Source organism: Sipha flava, unplaced genomic scaffold (genome assembly GCF_003268045.1).
Source record: "Sipha flava isolate LNK unplaced genomic scaffold, YSA_version1 169_pilon_pilon, whole genome shotgun sequence".
Taxonomy (NCBI): Eukaryota; Metazoa; Arthropoda; class Insecta; order Hemiptera; family Aphididae; genus Sipha; species Sipha flava.
Genome location: NW_020271881.1, coordinates 103629 through 124966, shown reverse-complemented (window position 1 = coordinate 124966; position 21338 = coordinate 103629). Strand labels below are relative to the sequence as shown.

Genomic DNA, 21338 nt, shown 5'->3' with positions numbered 1-21338 from the left:
TTATTCTCGGTAACATTTAATGTCCTCAGTGCTTTTTGATTATTAATACATTGGTCACAAATAATAATTTTAGGATATAAGCCAGTTTCTAATAATGTCTGAAGTACCTACATATAATATTAAATCTTTTAGAGTGCCATGTTTGACACCTGAATGAAGTGAGTAGTATGCTATTGGTATTTTCTAAGGTGAAAATATACCCCTTGTCATGAACACTAATGAGGTGTTTACTACATTACTTAATCTGTCAAGATGTCCAAAATTTTCAAACTTTTAAATGAAATCATAATGTTTTAAAAATTCTAGATACTCTTTTATCGGTATCAAGCTTTATTAAAATGATTAATATAAATTAATGTTAAGAGTTCGGTAGCAGTACACTTTAAGATTTGTCGATTTTCCAGACAAATACTCGACAACGGAGCATCTGAGTTGGGTTTCAACTACCGGCTAATCGCAGGTAGTGTACTAGTTGGGTCCCGAATTTTTATAGATACTACACTAGTTAGGTCCTGAATTAATTTAGGTATTACACTAGTTCCTGAATATTTTTGGTAAGTACTACATTATACTAACATTTTCCTTCCCATTTTAACAGACTTAGGACTGTCTATGATCTATTTAGATCACATTTATAGTTAAAAATGTTTTTTATAGTTTTTTTTTTTGTTTTTTAGTTTCTTTCCACTAAAATATAAATTATTTGAATTGTGTTGGTAAAAGTATTAAAAATATTAAAATCATTTTGTAATATAAATACCTAAAAATTAATAAAAAATAAACTAAAAAACAAAAAAAAAACTATAAAAAACATTTTTAACCATACCTGTGGTCTAAATAGATCATAGACAGTCCTAAGTCTGTTAAAATGGGAAGGAAAATGTTAGTATATTATAGTACTTACCAAAAAATATTCAGGAACTAGTGTATCTAGTACTTATAAAAATCCAAGATCCAACTAGTGTAGTACCTAAAATAATTCGGGACCCAATTTGGATGCAGCCTTAGACAAATATGATGTAATTTTAACCAAACATTGAGAATTACACAAACTTCCAAATCATAACTGTAGATGCTGTGAACGTCTATTCGAAAATTGAGGAAAGATTAGCAATTACTGAAAAAAAATCAGCATTACAATATTACATTCAATCTAATAGGTACGAAAAGTGTGCTGAAAAAATGATAAAAAATAAGAATAAATTAGCCCTTTTAATTGTTAGCAATTTATACTAGAAAACAGTAGTTGTATCTTGGGTGAAATATTTTTTATCTATGTGGGAAATTGTAAGAGTTAAAACGCGCGATAATAAATAAATAAAAATATAAACTACCATGTTGTAACTTGATAATGCACGAATTCTTATCGTTATCAAATTATGTCGCACTTGTTAACATTTTATCAACGAATAATCAAAAGTGAAATCAATAGTCGATTTCCTTTCAATTCAAAAATTACATACACACATTTGTATTAATCTCAATTTAATTTAGACACAAAACTATCATCAGTGTTATAATGAGAATCTGCTATCAGTATTTACGCTGGGTAAGTTAAAGTATTGTTTTATATTTATCGTTGTTATTTGATAATTTAAACTGAGATATTAAGTATGCACGTACTTATTTCACGTTCTACATTACACTTTTTACATTATACTGTGACGTATTATTGCATTCGGTTGATACGACGACTGGGTTATTCATTATTTTCCTCTCGTTCTGGAAAAAACTGAAGCTTGTGTCTGAAATTTTAAATCACGTACCTTCCATTAACATCTGTGTTTTCATTTCAATGTACTGTTCATTAGTTGTTTAGTATATACTTATGTATCCATCCTTATGTCTTTAATTATATATTTATTTTATCACTATTTCCCATCCTACAAGTATATGTACTTTAAATGTGCCCATAATATTAGTCATTGAGTTCTTATTTAGTGTAGTTCTCCTTATACATTTGTCTTGTATGTATTTTCTACCCACGCTTCAGTTTGATCTTTAAATATAATTTACAATCAAAATACTTTTGTATAATTATATGGTTGCAATTTCATTTCTCTAGAGATATACCTTCCCGACAACAACTATAATCAGTATTATAATATTATCGCCTGCAACTTATTTTCATAAATACAGAACTTGTTGCTTATATATCAAACGTTAAACATACAATACAAATCCAAATATCAATTATTATTTATATTACTTTATTGATTATTAATGCAATTTTTTAACAAAACAGTTTTTTAATGTACAAAACAAATGTATTCATACTCCTATGATATATTATTTGTAAATGTATAAGTTATAAAATTTTATTTAACTTAAATTAATTGATATTGATGAAGAGAAGTCTTAATTGTACCAAAATCTCAAATTACTACTTTGTATAATAATGCTTATAAATTGGCTTAGGGACCAGCATTTGCATACTTTTTTTAATTATTGTTAAATATAGCAGATTGCGAAATAAATTCGTTTCTCGGTTCCATGATATCAGATCTAAAATTTGAATGTCCATATTTTGCATATTTTGACAAATTTTTCAAATTTAAAATTAAAAACTATAGATACATGTAACTATATATATATATTTCAACCAATTGAAAAAAAATGTACTAAGAGGACTTAATACTTCCAGTAATATGCTATGTGCAAACTACCTCTCATATCTCGTTATAATTTTTGTGTAAGAATGAATAATACTATAAACCTGTATTGACCGTATAACCCGCTAGATATCAACCAAATGTCGATAAAGATAATATTCGGTATGGAATAATAGATTATTTGTTTAGTGTTAAATTCAGTCGATTATTATCCATCGTTTTTGTATCTCACAACCACGCAAATCATACGTAAAACGTCGAACACGTATATTTTGTAACATTGTGTAATGCCGAAAGTACAACAGTCTACTATTAGCTGACTACAAAGTTTTGTTTTGGAGTTTAAAGATATATTTAAATCTGATGAACACGTTTTATTTTTGATACTATGTGGTCATTTTTTTTTTTTTTTTTTTTTAATGCATATAAATGCATATTTTCATGCATATTTGTGTATTTTTAGATCTATAAGTCCCTAAGCTTACTTATAAATTTTAGCTTTTTTAATGTAATAATAATTTTATATTTTCAGATTTAAAAAAAAAAAAAAAACAATTTGATTAGACGGATATTAAATTATGGCCAGTAATAATTGTTGTTTGCAATTAAATGAAGATCCAATTCAGTTTGATCCTGCTAGTGTCAGTAAAACAACAAATGTATTCTACGATGAGATAACTGAGCAGGTAAATCATAAACATCTTATTCAAATACTATAGATATTTTCAGAGAATAATTTTAATATTAATCAAAACAATTTGGTGAAAATTTATAAAATTTAAAACATTAATCAAAATTAATTTTCAATACTATTTAATAAACATTTTAAATCGTTAATGCAATATATTGATTAACTTGGCTATACATTTGTCATACATATATTATTCAACTTGCATTGCTATATCTAAATTCAAGTTTTTTTTTAATTTATTTCTCATTATTTTGAAAATGTTACTTATTATATATCCTTGTACTACTTGTTTTATTGTTTTAGATAATTACTGTTCATTCTGGTGAAATGACTGAAATAATTGTAACATCAAGTACTCGATGTAGAGAAAATATTGTATTTAAAATAGAAGATCGAGGACCTGTGTCTTCAATAAAAATGTCTTTAGACTGCAATATTTTAACAATGATGAGAACAACATTATCAGTTGTAAGTTTAAAATTTTACTCATGTAATATAAATACAAACTTACAAAAGTATCATTCTAAAAATCAAATTAATTTAAATTTATTATGTTTTATCAGCATTAATAAAATTAATTTACTTGACAGATTATTCTAAACTATATATTATGTAGTACACAGTTGAAAATTATTGAATTATTCATAATACTTTTATTTATTAAAAAAAGTAAAGAAATTTTAAATATAAATATATATTGTTCAATTTTATTTGTTTCTATAGATCTTTTAAATAATTAGTATGTTTTTTAAAATATAAAATAAAGAACAAGATTTTTAGTTTTACATTGAATGTAAGTTTTAATGATAAAATAATTATGAAATCCTCCTCCATTGTCTTATAATGTTGAATACATTTTCAAAAACTTTATACTATAAATATTAAAATTTAAGTTAAATTTTCTTACCATCAAGTACATATTTTTGTTCCAGTTATTTTATAATTGCAGATTAATACATAATATATGTATTAATCCATAGTTTTCATAATACATTATATATATTATTTCTAACTCTTAGGAATTAATGGATATTAAAGACAATACATTACAAAGTCCATATTTTTTGTATTGTAAACTCAAAAGTGCAAAATTATTAGGCTTCATTTGGACTAGCAACAATGAAATATTATTAATTAGTGATAAAGGTGTAGAACTTTACCAGGTAAAATAAATTTTTAATAAATTATTGTAGTTATTTAATTCAATTTTAATTTATATATTTATTTAGATCGAAGGACAAAGACCTAAACAACGTATTGTATTTTCAAAATCAGTATGCTTGCATGTAAATTGGTTTATTTATTCAAATAACTCTAAAATTCTACTATTATCTACTAATTCTTTTGGAGATTTTCAACCTCTCCATATTACATCAGGAAATATAACTAAACTAGCAAAGTTAGAAGGTAATTCATTCATTAATTTATTTACAACAATTTATTTATTTCCTTTTTTTACAGTTGATTTAGATATATCTCCTAATATACCACATCAATCCATTAGTGAACGAAATATTGTATTAACAACCGTGTACAATATACTCAGAATATTAGTTTTACCCACTAGTCAAAGTCGTAATGAAATAATAGTTTATTCATTGAACAAGTATAGTTTTCATATTTTATAAATTATTTACTATTTTAAGTTAATATTTTTAAAAATGAACTAAACATTTATGTTTGCTATAGAATGATGGCTTTTAAAAAATCTCATATCCTCAGACTGACACACAATGGTAAATTATTAATAAATGTTGTTGATAGTTTGATTGTTGTTCATTATCAGCATACCAAGGTAAGACTTATCAAGTATTTATTCTTATAAATGTTCTCTAATATTATTATTATGTTTCAATTATTTTTAGTCTTCTTCTGTGTTTGATATATATATGGAAGCAGCAAAAGAACATACAATATCACATTATTTACCTATTTTGGATGACCTATCTATTCAAAGAATAGTTCCTAGAGAAGGAGGATCATATTTTAGTTCTGATCTATGTATCCTTTAAAATACTTATTGCAGGATGGTATTTATTGTTGACCTAAATTAAACTATTGTTATTTATTTAATTGTAGAATGTTATTTCAAAATATTTTGCAGATTAAATTCAAAACATTTTTCTAAACAAAAATAGTTTAACTCTTACTTAGATTTTCATTTCAATGTCTTCTCTCACAACTTTTTTTTTTAAAATAATGAAACAAAAATATTTTTCTGTAACTTTAAATTAAATTATTTAAACTCATTAAAATTAATATTCTCATGTTTCCTTTATATTTTGTTTTAGTATTCAGTAATTTAATTAATAAAAAATGAAATAACAGTACATTTTATTCTGTTTAAATTTCCTAAATAATACTTTATTCTTAAAAAATACATTATTTATAAAAAATATTTATTAATATTATCTATTAAAAGTATGTACAGAATAAAATATATGTATTGTACAATAATAATATAATTCTAATACTTCTTTAACATTTATAATCATAGATTCACATATTTGTATCTCGTTTCAGCCCAATGTAATTATAGATGCTAAATTAGGTTTTTTGTGGTATGTATGTTTTATCATTATAGGTATTAAATTTATTTGTATTTTTATAGTTAGTTCATCATAGTTTAAATACATTTAATTATAAATTTTAATTGTTCTAGGATTTATTTTTACTTGAAACTATTGTATAATTTATCTAAAATGTATTCAGTTCAAATTAGTCTGTTTAGTACTTAATTTATGATGAATTATTAGTTTGTTTAATTTAAGCATGACGTGTAAAAATAGGTCATTTTTTATCTTTTTTATATATTATTTATTTATTAATACAATATTTTTTTTAATTTTTTTTTTTTTAGATAAAACTACATAAAGCAAACTTAATTTATAACTATTTTGATTATAATGATAACCTTATGATCTTATTGGACTGTTAATTTTTTTCATAAATAATTACTTTATGTATCTAATTTTTAGAAAAAATTGTTTTTACCTTTATTTTTAATTTTTAAAATACATTTAAATATTAACTTTTTATATTTCATTTCGTTTTCGTGTTAATCATAATTCTATATACATATTTATTATTTGTATGATTGGAAATTAAAATATATTTATTACATTTATTTATCAAAAAAAATTAAAATGAATATAAAAATATTTATATTCTGATATTTGGTTTAAAGCATCGAAATGTGTAGCATGCCGCCATTGATTTGACGATTCTACGATAATGTTAAGTTGCTCAATGCTAAGACCGAGATAAATTCAATGAATGTACTAGTAAATAATACTTGTTATGATATTGGTATTAATTTATTTTAAAACTTATAAAAGTAAACAATTATAATTTATGATAACAATGTAAGCGATAAGTCTGACGTTGGTGCTGATTCTAAGCCTTTTTATATGTTGATGGATGACCTCGGTACTGTATTGTCCATCTCCAATTAATTACATAATTATTACATAATAAATTATTGAAATTATTTTAATTGTATTTAATTGTAAAGTATACACCATGAGTGTACATCTCTTCTGAGTGTAAATCTTGATTACATAATACATAGTACAAGATACAATAGTATATCAATTTCTTATTTTAACAATTCGCAATATTTTATAAATTTTAAAATCTGTATTGTGTGCAGAAATTTAAGTATAAAAATGTAGTTATAAGTTATTTTTGTATAAAACAATACACCTTATGTTAAGTAGTTTAGTAATATATGGCATATTACAAAATAATGAAATAGAGTATAAACTTATAATTATTATCATCTTACGTTTTATATTGTATAACAAATATTACATTATTATTGATGATTATTATTATTAAATGTTGTTTAATTTTTAAACAAATTAATTTCTTTATATACATTATTTATGTTTTATTTAGTTAAATATATTATATATATATATATATATATATATTCAAATATAAGAAAGAAGAAAACTTGCTATAATTGGTATAATGTTTCATTTTAAGATGTTTACTGTTTTTGTAATAAATTATTTTAAATTATACTTATACTTAATATTTCATTGTATGATATATAATTGTCCTCATGTTGTTATAATTAATTATATGTCAACATGTCAACATGTATGTATATTTTTAGATGTTAGATAAAGTTGATCAAAATTTTAAATTACAAATACTTGTAATATTATTATGCACAATATTATAATGTAGTTGTTAATTTTTTTTAACTTCACTTAGTATCTATGGATCTCAGTGGCGTATTTGGGACAATTTTTTAGGGAGAGAAAAAAAAATTTACTATTGATTTTGGTGTATTAACATCAAAACTAATTATTATAATTGAGTAATCATAATAATGGAATTTAATTTATAATCATAGTTTCAGTAAAGCAGTAATAAAAAAATTTAGGGAAAATGTCCCCCATCCTTCTCCTCAAATACGCTATTGGTATATCTGAATATTTAGTGTTTAATTTTTTTCTAATGGATTTTATTTTTATTTTCATCGTTAGTTCTAGATTAAATTTTAAAAAATTGTTTACATTTCATATTATTATTATTAATATAAGCTACATTAAATGTTGTAAATATATAAATTATTTATTGGTTTAAAATATCCATGAAAAAAAGATTAGATAATATAAATTAAAGATTTATACAGTAGTTAGCAATCACATTTATTTTTTTTAAATAATTATTTAAACTATCTAGTTTTTGACTAATTTTGTATGATCTAATTTATACATTCAATACCTGCTATCTCAAAATCTTATTAATGTATACTTACATAATCATTTTTATTATTGCATAATATTTTATTCATTATTTATACCTTTTGTAATTTTGTATAATTGTGAGTTATATTTTTATTTGCAGGCATTTAAAACTAGATTTGGCAGTTGTTTCTCAGATTATTACTGATAAATGTTCCCTTATTGATTTTCTTCTTCTACGCCCAAATTCTAAAGACACCACATTACAGGTATTATTAATATTTATACATAAATTTAGTTGTAATCTTTTTTTTTAAATTATATTGAATTTTTGTGAATTTAATGAATATCTATAAATAATTAAGGTCATTTAGATAAATGTTTAATAAACCGTATGTTATACTGAAATTGTACATATACATTTTTTTTTTTAGTTAATTTAAAAAAAAAAGCATTATTTTTGGGACACCCCATACATTTTATTATTATACTAGTTTAATTGATATTATTGAAAAATTCCTAACCATTTATTATAATAATACGTTCATTTTATTAATATTTTCATCTAATAATTTGTATTTGTTAAAAAAATTGTTTAAATTATCTTATTTTATCTCTATACCTAATTACTATCAATATACATTTTTTTATCTATTTAATAAAAATTTATAAATGTGCAATTGTAATATTAATTTTAAATAATTAATATTAATTTATGTATAACGTAAACATTTTGATTTGATATTCATATAGGTTTTGCAAAATATGATATTACAAGAGAAAAGCAATTTAATTGAAATTGGAAATGTTTTTGATCATATAAATATTGTTAACAAGAAAAACCTTAATAAACATATAATGAACACTAGTGTATTACCGATTGATTACATGATTTTTGCTGAATCATTACGGTGCAAAGTTGTTATTGAACAAATAGATGTTTACAAGCATATATTTGTAAAACTGGTTGATCAATTAGAAAAAAATAAAGGTATATATTTAAATTAATAAACAATACAAATCATTATAATCATTTATAACAAATAAATGTATATTATAAACTACAATGAATATATTACTTATACATTTATTCATTGTGTTAGATTTTTTAAATAATTTATAGTTGGAAAATAAATATATTACATAAGTTATTTTTAATAAAATAGTTTGTAGGTATAATGTATTATTTTTTTAGACAAATGTTGAAGTTATTTAGATGTACATATTTCTTTTTGAATAATTTTGTAGTGAACTTAAAATAAATGCTAATCCTCATTATTATTTTGTTACAGGCGTAATCAGTGAGAAAAAGTTGGCAGTTTCAATCTTAGTTGAATACATTAGATCGTTGACTGATAACAAAATAACCGTTGAGCACTTTCTTTATGAATTGTTGATAAATTGTTTAGTTATAAATAAAATGTATTATCAGCTTCATCAAATGATTCAGTACCATATTTTAACGGACTCCAAACCATTGGTAATTTTAAATATAGTTCAATTTATATCACTAATTGACATTTCTCATCAAATTATTATCCATTGTTACAAAATATATTATAGTTCTATAGAAGTGATGTTGATTTATCAATAAGTAATATTTTTCAATAATTTACTTGCTTTGTAAATTGGTATCAAATTGTTATACATTTTATTTTTAAACTATTTAATTGTTACAGTTTTGTGCTGTTTTAAGATTTGAATTAAAACTTAATATTATATTACATTTTATAATTTTATCATATTATATACATTTTATGATGATAAATTTATAACTTTTAATTCTTTCATCACGTAATATGTTAAAATTAAGTAACAAAATCCAAATATCCGGTTTTGAAGACTACTTATGGTTTTCGTACTTAATTATTATTTGTATTAAACAATATAGACAGTTAAATAATAATATAATTTTTATTGCGATAAATTTTTTTGTATAAATACAAATTATTTAAGATGTTTTTATGTTTTGAAAATAAAATAAAAAAAATTTTCAGGCTTGTTTATTACTTTCGCTGGAATCTATATATCCGCCTGCGCACCAAATGGCTCTAGATATGTTGCATAGATTAAACACAGCTCATGAAGAGATTACTGAAGTTTTGCTTTCTAAAAAACAAATTATTCCTGCTATGAGGTAAGTTAAAAAGACATTATAATCTATATATTTTGAGTCCTTTATTTTATAGGTGTAAATTAAATACTTTCCATATTATAATTATCATAGTATTTTTCTATTTTTTTAACGCATGGTGCTTTTTTGGCTCAAATTCAGCTTCAGTGCTCTGCTGTGTATAGTGATTCAGTGTTATTTTTTTATGGACCGTGGCCTTTAGAGTATTGCAGTGCACTGTTTGAGAACTGCCTCTATGATGCGTATAATGTATGATTTTAAACTAGTTGTCTCTTAAAAGAATGACGTACTATAGGGAGATCTTTCAATGTCTAATAATAATTATTATAAAATCACACATTAGTTTGTGTATAATATTTAATTTATGGGTTATTAATAAATGTAGTTTTGTGTTAATTGTTTTTTTTAATTTGCAGATACATGTCCAAACATAACATGTTAGACCATTCTACCTATAGAAAATTAACCGAATTAGCGATTTCCACTAATGATTCGAAAATATTGCATTCCACAAGAGAAGAATTTATTCAAAGAAATGTAACTTCAAATAAATTTAATACAAATACTAAAAGATAATCTTGTAATATATAATGATGTATAATGGCACCATTATAAACTATGTAAATAATTAAATATAAAATGTATCTAAGCAAGTACTTGTAATATGTGTTTTTTTTTTTTTTTTTTCTTAATGTTTATATGATCATTTTACATTATTTATTTGTTCTTTATAATATTATAATTTTATTTAAATTTTTTTCTTTTGTTATTATATTAATATTTATTAAATTATTTTTTAACTCAAGACAATCATAATGTTACAATATTTATTATTTATACAATATATAATTTATCATATTAGATATTTAAATTGTTTAATTTTTTGTATTAGTATTTTTAACTTTTTTAACAATGTGCCATTTAACATTATTGATTGGCCTAGCAAATATTTTAAAATAATAAACACAAAAGTATTGCTTTTTGTTATTCAATATAGGTATTATTAAGTTTTTTTTATCACTTAACATTCAGATGTAGATTTACTTTATGATTTTGTACCCAAGAATTATTTTTATTGTTTATGACCAACTTTTCTTCTTGCTACTTATTATAGTTCATGTTTCAATACCACTCTTTGCTTCTGATGTATTTTCATCAGTATTTTGGGTAGATATTTATTTGCAAATTTAACTTATAAAGGTAATATAAATCACATATATACTGAATGACCACTACTTATGCGAATTTTAATCTGAACACACCCTTTTCCTATTAAAAAATAATTGTTTCTAAAACTGAAGTCTTAAGATTCTTTTCTAATTTATATAAAAAATTAATATAGCATAATTTATATTATTTACCGACAAAGTAAGACTTAATTTAATTGACACTAAGAAATCTTAGAATGATTGAGTTGATTAACAGTGTTAAAAGATAAAGTAAGAAACCACTCTATTCTGAACCTCAGTTATTACTTCATCAGATAATAACTTATTGTCAGGATTATAATTAGTTTCAAGCATTGTAATTTTGCTACGCAAATTACTAATTTCATCTTTAAGAATGATATTCTCTTATCTTAGATTGTTTATTGATGTTTGCGTAACACTTAATAAGTTATTAATAATATAAAATTTATTCTCATAACTCTTTAATTTATCACCTATAGATTTTAATTTACATCTTCTAACATCTACATCATATCTTCTAACGTAATTTTATTACTTGACTGTGAGTTGGAAGAGTTATTTTCTTTGCAGGCGTGTCCGATTTTATATTAAATGTCATATTTACGAGCTCTATCAACCGCATTATGTTACTGTGAAACGTAATACGCAAGATAAGCTCAACCGTTGCGAACGATGTCTAATACTATACTGATGAAATATGTGAAGAAATATTATTAACAGAATTGATGCACAAGAAGAAAAATACGTTATAAAACATACGGACGTTTGTCCGTTTCGTTTAATTTATTTAACTACAATAAAAATATAAAATATAACATTTTATTAGTGTCTGTAAAAGAGTTTTAGTCTCATTTAATTATGTCAAAAAGGACATATTTGAGTGGTTCAGAAAAAATAAAAAGGCTTGCGATCAAAAAAAAAAAATATTAGCAAACTGCCCAAGCTTACTTCATTTTTTACACTCGAAGAAACTAACAGGCAGACTGAGTTTTCGATCTCATCATATGAAGGTACCTCTAAGTTTGAAAGTCCCGATTGGATCCAATTTTAATGATACAATTAGTGTTTTGAGTTCATCAGCTTCAAATTTAACGACAGCCGTTAATACATCAGAGTTTAAAACTTCCAGCTTAAGCAACTGCGATTTAACAAATACACATATTGTAGAAAATATATCTCATTACCCTTGTACTTATTGTGATGATATTTTAACTGAAGAAAAATGCGATATTTTGATAATCAAAGGATCAAAGTTTTTCCAGAATAAAAATAGTGACTTCTCCGAAACTTTTACAAGTTTGATTCTTTTCTAGCTATACAAAATTACGGATATCGTAAAAAAGTAAGTACATCATATTTGTTTATAAATATTTGTAACGAATTTTTTAATATAATGGGGAAAAAAGTGTTTACAACGATTATTAGTGAAATAATAGCAGCAAAATACTGCTCAACATAGGCGGAACTACGGCCTGGGCCAACTGGGCCATGGCCCAGGCTAATTGGTTCCGTGTTAATGTATACATTTGCTAAGAATCTATTGTTTTAAATGTAATAAAAAAAATTAGATATAAATGTAAAAGAAAATTGAGAAATTAACTGTACGTAATAAATAGAATAGTTCAAATGTTAAAAATATATTTAGTAGTATAACAGCTGGTCATCAAAATCAAATCATTATCAAAAGTTTTTAAATTATTGATATTTATTTTTAGAAAATGTCACTGCGAGTCTCGCCGTATTATTTTCATTGTTCATACGTTCAGTACCTACGGGTTTTATCTTTTTTTTTATTATCGTTTATCGAATAATCCAAATATAGACATTATAAGGTTATTAGTTTAAATAGTTTAATATTTTTTGTTTATTTGACGACCATACCTACTGGTGAACGGACTGAGGATACAGATGCATGGTTAGCAAAATGGACAAGTAAGTTATTAATTTTATATTTATTTTAAGTGTTAAATTTAATTAATTGTATACTAAAGCATTACTAGATGTAAGATCTAGGTATTTATTATCTAGCAGGCCCTATTTTTATGTGCACCAACTCGCTTATTGCATACAGACTAACAGCAGTTAAGCCTTTTAAGAACTACAATCATTTTATAGAAAAAAACCATTTTAATTATTTTATTTTTAGTGTTATTGATAATAAAACAGTACAATATATGTAACATAAATGTAAAATGTAACATTATTATTCATTATTTATTACTTATTCATTTTGCACAGTTGTTCACAATTGAATTACTAGTTCTATTATATTATATTACTAACAAAAAAAAAAATAAATATTTCAAGTTTTTTAATACATATTTTGCTAAAAAAAAAAAATCATAAATATTAACATATTTTGACTTTTATTACATAAAAATCCGCGCCCTAGTTATAAAATTGTATAAACTAATATTGATTCTAATCTTGTCCATATTACAATATAAAACGATTTTATAAATTGTTTAATAATATACAGAATTGCCTAGGACAGGCATAATATATTCTAAAATCTATATATTGGTTGGTTTTTAGATATATTATCCGAAAAAGTCCAAACAAGGAATCAGTTAATTCCAATTTAAAAACTGTTGAAGTTCAAAATACCACAGCAATTGCATTGCCTTCTGATCATTTGAAATCCGAAAATTTGAAGTTGCAAACATCTTTCATTGAACATAATGACCCAGCTTTACCATTACCATCTGATCGTTTAGAAAGACACTCAAAATTAATCAAAGGGCCCTGCCAAGTCCACTTATCTCTTTATCCAAGAGTAAAATTCGGGGATCGATTTCGTTCTTTTCAAAAATCAAGATTAAGTGTCTTCTTTTGGCAATAGAAAATATGCGTTCCGATAGTTTATTTTATGATGATATTTATGATCAAAGTCAGCACATTTGTGAAGAACATGGCGTAAACATACCATCAGTCAGACCTAGAAAACTGCCTGCACGTAGAGATGAAAATTGGAAAAATCAGTTTGTATTTGAGACCAAGAAAGAGGAAATCCGAGTTTCTACAATGTATCCATTGATTGATTCATTAGTACAAGGAATTGACGAACGTTTTAATCAAGAAAGCACTTCAATCATTACTGGTGTGGGGAAAATGTTAAAATTTGAATTGAGCAAAGATGACATTAATTTATTGACAAATCATTTTGATTTATCAAAGGACGAATTTGTAAGTGAAATACATCTTTTGAAGGCACGAAACAAAGATGATATTCTTACTAATAAAGACTGTGCATTTTGGTTAAAATGGTTACGAGAAAATGGTATTGAGACCATTTTTTTTCAGCATAGAAAAGTATTAAAAGGTTTCTCTGTCATACCAGTCACAAGTGCTTCGTGTGAAAGAGCTTTTTCGAAGCTAACACATATTAAAACTAAGCTACGGACGACAATGACTCAAGGGCGATTGGAAAATTTAATGCTTCCATATATTGAACAAACCATGGCAAAAAATGTCGACATTAATGATGTGATCGAAGAATTTAAAAGAATGGTCCCATATGAACGTCGTTTAGCTTTATAAGTCTTAACTTTAAGATACAATTTTAAATATTATTAGTATCTGTATTTCACATGTAACATTTTAGTTTATATTATAACTTATGATACAATTTTAGATTTATAACATCAATAATTACCTATGTTATACAGTTGTATTGTAATAAAAAAAAACATTAATGTTCCATATATCACTCTCCACCCTTATTTCTTTTGAGTATGATAGGTGAAAAATGACTCTCATGAATGGCCCAGTCTAATTAAAATGTCTAGTTCCGCCTATGCTGCTCAATAAGCATCGATTCCATACCAGACTTGTCTCATGTGGACCAACTCACTTTTATTGTACGGTTTAGTAAAGACGAAAAGCCTATTGAGAGATTTTTGCAATTTTTGCCTATCGAAAAGCATAAAGCGCAATACATAGCAGATACGGTTTTAATCTTTTTGGAAAACCTAAAAATTCCAATAAAAAATTGTCGTGGGCAGAGTTACGACAGCACCGCAAATATGGCAGAAAGTATTCTCGTCTACAGAAAAGAATTAAAGAGAAATGTAAATTTGCAATTTTCGTCCCATGTGCAGCACATTCGTTGAATCTGGTAAGTGTCCAAGCGGTTGGATGTATTTCAGAAGCAGTAGCATAATTTCAATTCGTCCAGAAATTGTTCAATTTTTTTTCGAGTTCAAACAATCTATGGAAATTATTAAATAAATGTTTAGGCGGGCAAAAAATTCTGAAAAGCTTATCTGAAACCAGATAGTTAATTACGCTGATGCTATTAATGCTTTGCACAATGATTATAATCATATTTTTGAAACTTAATTATTAATCGCTAAAACACTGATTAATCAGCAGAAATGAGTAACGAAGCACAAAGTATTGGCTAAAAAATGAAAAAATTGGAGACCATTATTCTAACTGAGACATGGAATGACCTTCTGGGAGCTATAAATAAAACAAGGTTAAGTTTACAGAATAATACTATAATAATAGACGTTGCAACAAAACTGTTTGGGTCACTTATCCAGTATATTAGTAATGCACGCAATAATTTTGATCAGTATAAATCGGCCACCAAAGAAATAAAACCAAATTCTGACTACAAAGATTAATTGCAAAGAAAAGAATTTGCTGCATACGTGCTGTTGGACGGTAAAGAAAAATTTTATGTAGAAATGTTCCTTCCCATAATCGACACGCTAAATACACATTTAAAGCAACGATCGGAATCGAACAAAAAAATAAATGAACGTTTTAGTTTTTTAACTCAGTTACAAACAATTGAACCTGATCGTTTGAAAAAAAAATGCAAAGAATTGTCAACGATAAAATTCAAAACGAGTAAAAACGTTGAACATACTAAAACTGTATCTACCAGTTCACAACCAATTTAACACAATAATAAAATATATTATAAAACATTATGATGATACATAGTTATAAACTTATAACTTATAACCGTTCTTTATTAATCGATTGGTATAATTCACGTCGTATATGAAGTTATAAATAATAATTGTTGGGGATGCACCGAAACCTAAAATCTATTTTTAAATACAAAATGTAAACAATTTTTCATGCACGCGCGTTATAATAAAAATAAAATATATATGATTTATATTTATACGTATTGACTATTTTATTATAAGTAGGTAATAAATAGGGAACGTATTTAAATGCTCTAAAAAACAAGAAAAATGCCTTAAAAAATGTTTTAACATAAAAAATGCCCTAAAAAAACTTTAAAAATGTGTTTATATTCAATAAAAACACAATTTTGAATTTAAAACTTATAAAAAAAACACATTATTATGAAAAATCTGATAAAAATATTTAAAAACAATACATCCTCAATTAATTAACTCTCAATTATCTTTTGTCCATCTTCTTTTTACTCTACAAAATTAAAAAATTAATAGGTATACAATTTAGAATGGTATATTCGTTATACTTTTACCTTTGTTTCATAGCATTGTATAATCAGGTGCTGCTTAATATTGTCAAACAGAAATCTTCGACGGTTGTCGGACAGTATTGATTTGTATCTTGAGAAACTTCGTTCCACGTCAACTGACGTCATAGGTGCAAACTTCATATGAGCCATGTCATCAGCAGTTAGTTCTTCAGATATTGTATTATTTCGAGAAGTTGCTTTTCCTTCCAAAATATTTGAAATATGTTTCATTGTTTTAAATCCCGAATTTTTTTCAATCACAACTTTTAGTTTTTTTTTTAATAGATTTTCCGATACTACTGTTGTCTGTTCCGATTTTATTTTATACTTGAACAATATTATTAATTGCGTCAGCCAACGATAATCCAGATGTTTCCAATGTAGTAATGTAATTGTAATGTAATTATTACCTCAGGCGATTAATAACCCCCAGTAAAAAATGTGGGAGGATGGGAGGGGGGGGGTAATAATCGCCTGTTACACCGGTGCAACCATGCGAACATTCCCCATTCCCTATCTAAGAACTGCTCCACGACTTAACCATCTTACCTCACTGTAATATAGTAAACAACCATACTGAACATCCATTTCATCGAGTAGTGTACTAAATTGTCTATGATTCAATGCACGGGATCTAATCCAATTCACTGTTTTAATAACTATATCCATAACATGTTCCATTTTAATTTTTTTTTAACATAAAGATTCTTGGTGGATTATACAATGAAGACTTTTCAATTCTACGCCATAAGTCATAGCTTTTGATTTTAATCGAGAAACCAATCCTGCTTTTACACCTAAAATTGCGGGAGCTCCATCAGTAGTAATATTCAAAAAATTATTCTAATCTACTTCTAATTCATTAAGACACTTTTCAACACAGTCATATAAATCACTACCGGTTGTTGTGTCAGTCATAGGAATCAAGTCCAAGAGTTATTCAGTTACTTTAAAATTATCGAAAACTCCGCGAATAAAATAGCTAACTGAGCGGTATTGGTAATATCGGTACTTTCGTCAACAGCAATAGAAAAATTTAAAAATTGTTTACTTTTTTCATACAATTGTTGTTTAACATTGTTGGCCATTTCTTCAATTCTCTGAGCAATAGTATTTCCACTTAAACTTATATTCATAAATGCTTGTTTCTTTTCGGGACACATTACTTCCACCGCACTAACTATACAATCTTTAATAAATTCACCGTCAGAAAAAGGTTTTGACGTGCGTGCGATTTTTTCTGATATAACGTAACTACATTTAACCGAATCAATATTTTCTCTTCTTATACTTTCAAATAATTTTGTTTGATGCGAGAGATTTTTTTTTAATTCTTCAAATTTTTCTTCGCGTAATTTTTCTACAAATTTATCGTAAATCTTACCATGATTTGTGTCATAATGTCTTTTATTATTGTACTCCTTGATGACAGATACGCTTTGTTTACAGATTAAACATATTGGAAGAGAATTAGAATAAGTAAAAAAATATGCATAGCCCCATTTTTCTTGAAAAGCCCGTCTTTCTTGATAAATTTTACGTTTCATTGGTTTGATATGAGACATTACAACAAATTACGCGTATAAATTTAAATTTAAAATTCAACTTGAATAGCAAATAGTTACTCGTACGAACAAAACAACACTGATCCCAGTCAAGCTGTTAGCCTGTTACCCACTATTACACCGAAGTATAATTTATATTTATCTTTGTAGATAAGATTTGATTTTATCGAGTATAATGGGATTTCCGAACAAGTAAATAAAATAAAACAAGAACGTTAGATAATATTATTACTTAATATTTTATTAACAATTTCAATTTTAACAGTTCTTTTTATATTTTTGTTCAAAATGTATTTTTATTGCGGGCCACATAGAAAGGGTTCACGGGCCACTTGTGGCCCGCGGGCCGTATGTTTGAGACCACTGCTGTATACAATAGTAAACAGAAATCTAATTTTTAAAATAGAATGCACAATCAACGTACAAAGTAAACCACGGACTAAGGTTTCTAAGATATCTAGTCCGTGATGTAAATACACAGCTTTATTTGTCGTGTCCTTTCATAGTTTATTCGTATTTTGATTGGTCATTGCAATCATAGGCTATGGTATTAATCAGTAACGTGAATTTTATACCTTAAAAACAAAATACTAGCATAGAACAACAACAATAATAGTAGGTATATTTATTATTATTATATTATCTTTATATATATATATATATATATATAAATGGAGCCAAAAATGTATAACACTTCATCAATTGAGAATGGCTGGGCCGATTTGGCTCAAATTTTTTTTAATCGTTCGTAATTGCTAGGAGAAGGTTTTTACGAAAAAAAATTTTGGAAAAGTATTATTGTTTAATAAATCGTAATTCAATTTAATAATTTTTGACCTGGTTGATAACTGCGCAATTGAAAATGAATTATTAAATAAAACTATTAAAAAAACTATTAAAAACTATTAATTTTATTTTTAGTATTAAATGACGGGTATTGCATAAATATTAAACAACAAGATCCCGCAACAGGTCCCAAAACAAACAAAAATGTTAGTTCGAAGGATTATTATGCATATCGGTTGATGATGAGAGGCGAATAGGACAACGTTATTTTGCGATGCCGTGAGCTTTGTCATTAATTCATGGTCGATATGTATGTAAAGATAGAGAGCGAATGATTTTGATACTTGCGATTCAATCAAAAAAAGTTGCGTGCGGAAGATTTTCAAAACAATTGTTAGATATTGGAGATGGAAAAGTTACTACAGATGAAACGGCATGTATAAAATTAAAAACAATTATAACTTATATAAAAAAAGGTGCGTGTTCCAAGTACGCACGTAGGTATGAAGTGAAACTATTTTATTAAGGGTACGAGAAAAAAATAAGTGACGTGACCGACAGGTTGGAATAACAGTTCGGGTCCATCACAGCTAACGACTTGTTTAAATTGAGGCTTATTACTCGTAGACTTTTTTTGATATATTGTTAGAATTACCCGGGGTGCACCACGTGGGGGTCATATATCTAGCATCTCATACATTTATAAGAATGTATGTCTATTTTTTGAAAATAAATGTGACAATCTGAAACATTTAATAGTGATAGGTGTAGTATACATCCTTAAGATTTATAATTATATATATATATAGTTTATAGTATAAAAAAAATATATATATATATTTGTAATGGCGACAACGAATGTTGAAGGACCAGTCACGGTAATAACATTAATGTTTAGGAAATGAATAAATAATTTTTAATTGCCCATAGTGGCACAATAAATATATAATAAAAATAATGATATAATTTTGATTTGCCTGGTTGGCACAACAAATATAATAATTTATAATTGAACTATCAACTGTAAATAAATAGAATTATAATATATAAAAAAAACTCATAATTTTGTGGAGCACCGCTGGCCAGCTGCTGCCTGAGCTAAATAAAATAGTGATAATAATAAAAAAAAAAAAAAAAAAAATAAACAATACAAGACAAAATTTTAAATATTGGCTATTAGAGCCGATTAACAATAAATAGTAGTAATAAATTTCTAATCAAAAGAAGTGGCAATTTAAGCCTTACAGCAATAATTAAGTTTACAAAAAAAAGCCGCAATGGCATGGGAATAAAAATAACAATTTAATAAGTATTAGCTGCAATGGCATAATATAGAAATATTTTAGTAATTTATAGCCGCAATGGCGTAAAACAATATATTATGATTGCACAATTGATAAATACAAATTAGTTCGCACAATGCTAGACTAAAAGGAAAAACGATAAAAAAATCACAACAAATATTCGTATCAAAAAATAAGAATATAAAAGAAAAAAATTGTATTTATGCAAAAACGACGATGATTAAATACAAAAAAATCACAACAGTTGCCTCAATGACTGACGACGAACGACGAAAAACGTGGACGAACGAATGTGCCAGCAGTGCGATATCATGACCGACACATAACAAAAAAAAATACAAAAATAACATGATTTCAATAATTATCAAACGAGGAAAACGAAAACAAAGATACGGATGCACAGTACATGGTGCATCGCGTAACATATACATAATTTTCATATTATAATAATAATAATAATCTGGCGAGGCCGTTAATGAGCTCTCATGACCGTTTGGATCGCTTATACGCGTAAACAATATTTATATATAGTTTTTTGTAATTAGAAAAATATAAGAAAAACAAAAAATTAGAATACATTTATTCTAATTCATCAATTTCCATGTATTCGTCGGAGGATTCGTCTGTAGATATTTCTTTTGGAAAAGTAGATATTATTGGTCTATGATAGCTGAAATAAGATATGTAAGTTCTTGATTATACATTAGGTAGGTACCGTGTAAAAATCGCATCAATCGTAGTTCCTGATCTTGTTGTTGGTGCCATTGGATCATTATTCATTATTAAATTAAGTTTGTTTCGGAAAAAATGTATAATTGGTTTGGAGTGTTTTGAAGCAAAGCTTACAATTAAGTCTCCAGTTAACACCAATGGCAATTGATCT

The 21338-nt window shown here is 25.5% G+C and overlaps 2 protein-coding genes across 2 annotated transcripts; both read left to right on the top strand.

Annotated features, from left to right (window-relative positions):
- Positions 1 to 964: 964 nt before the first annotated feature.
- On the top strand, positions 965 to 10748 carry LOC112679845 (regulator of MON1-CCZ1 complex). The gene is made up of 14 exons (XM_025549778.1): positions 965 to 1549; positions 3145 to 3298; positions 3607 to 3771; positions 4323 to 4466; positions 4533 to 4710; positions 4765 to 4909; positions 4993 to 5098; positions 5169 to 5304; positions 5801 to 5864; positions 8167 to 8272; positions 8757 to 8994; positions 9296 to 9483; positions 10001 to 10140; positions 10554 to 10748. Exons 2-14 carry the CDS (start codon positions 3191 to 3193, stop codon positions 10711 to 10713), a joined length of 1878 nt encoding a protein of 625 aa, XP_025405563.1. The 5' UTR covers positions 965 to 1549; positions 3145 to 3190; the 3' UTR covers positions 10714 to 10748.
- Positions 10749 to 14174: 3426 nt separating this feature from the next.
- LOC112679852 lies at positions 14175 to 14867 on the top strand. The gene has a single exon (XM_025549785.1). It carries the CDS (start codon positions 14175 to 14177, stop codon positions 14865 to 14867), a length of 693 nt encoding a protein of 230 aa, XP_025405570.1.
- The last annotated feature ends 6471 nt before the right edge of the window (positions 14868 to 21338 follow it).

Coding starts and splice junctions, on each gene's coding strand:
- LOC112679845 (XM_025549778.1), top strand. CDS start 3,191: ATGGCCAGTAATAATTGTTGTTTGCAATTAAATGAAGATCCAATTCAG. Junction 5,305..5,800: donor ATATTTTAGTTCTGATCTAT/GTATCCTTTAAA, acceptor TTATAATCATAG/ATTCACATATTTGTATCTCG. Junction 10,141..10,553: donor CAAATTATTCCTGCTATGAG/GTAAGTTAAAAA, acceptor TTTAATTTGCAG/ATACATGTCCAAACATAACA.
- LOC112679852 (XM_025549785.1), top strand. CDS start 14,175: ATGCGTTCCGATAGTTTATTTTATGATGATATTTATGATCAAAGTCAG.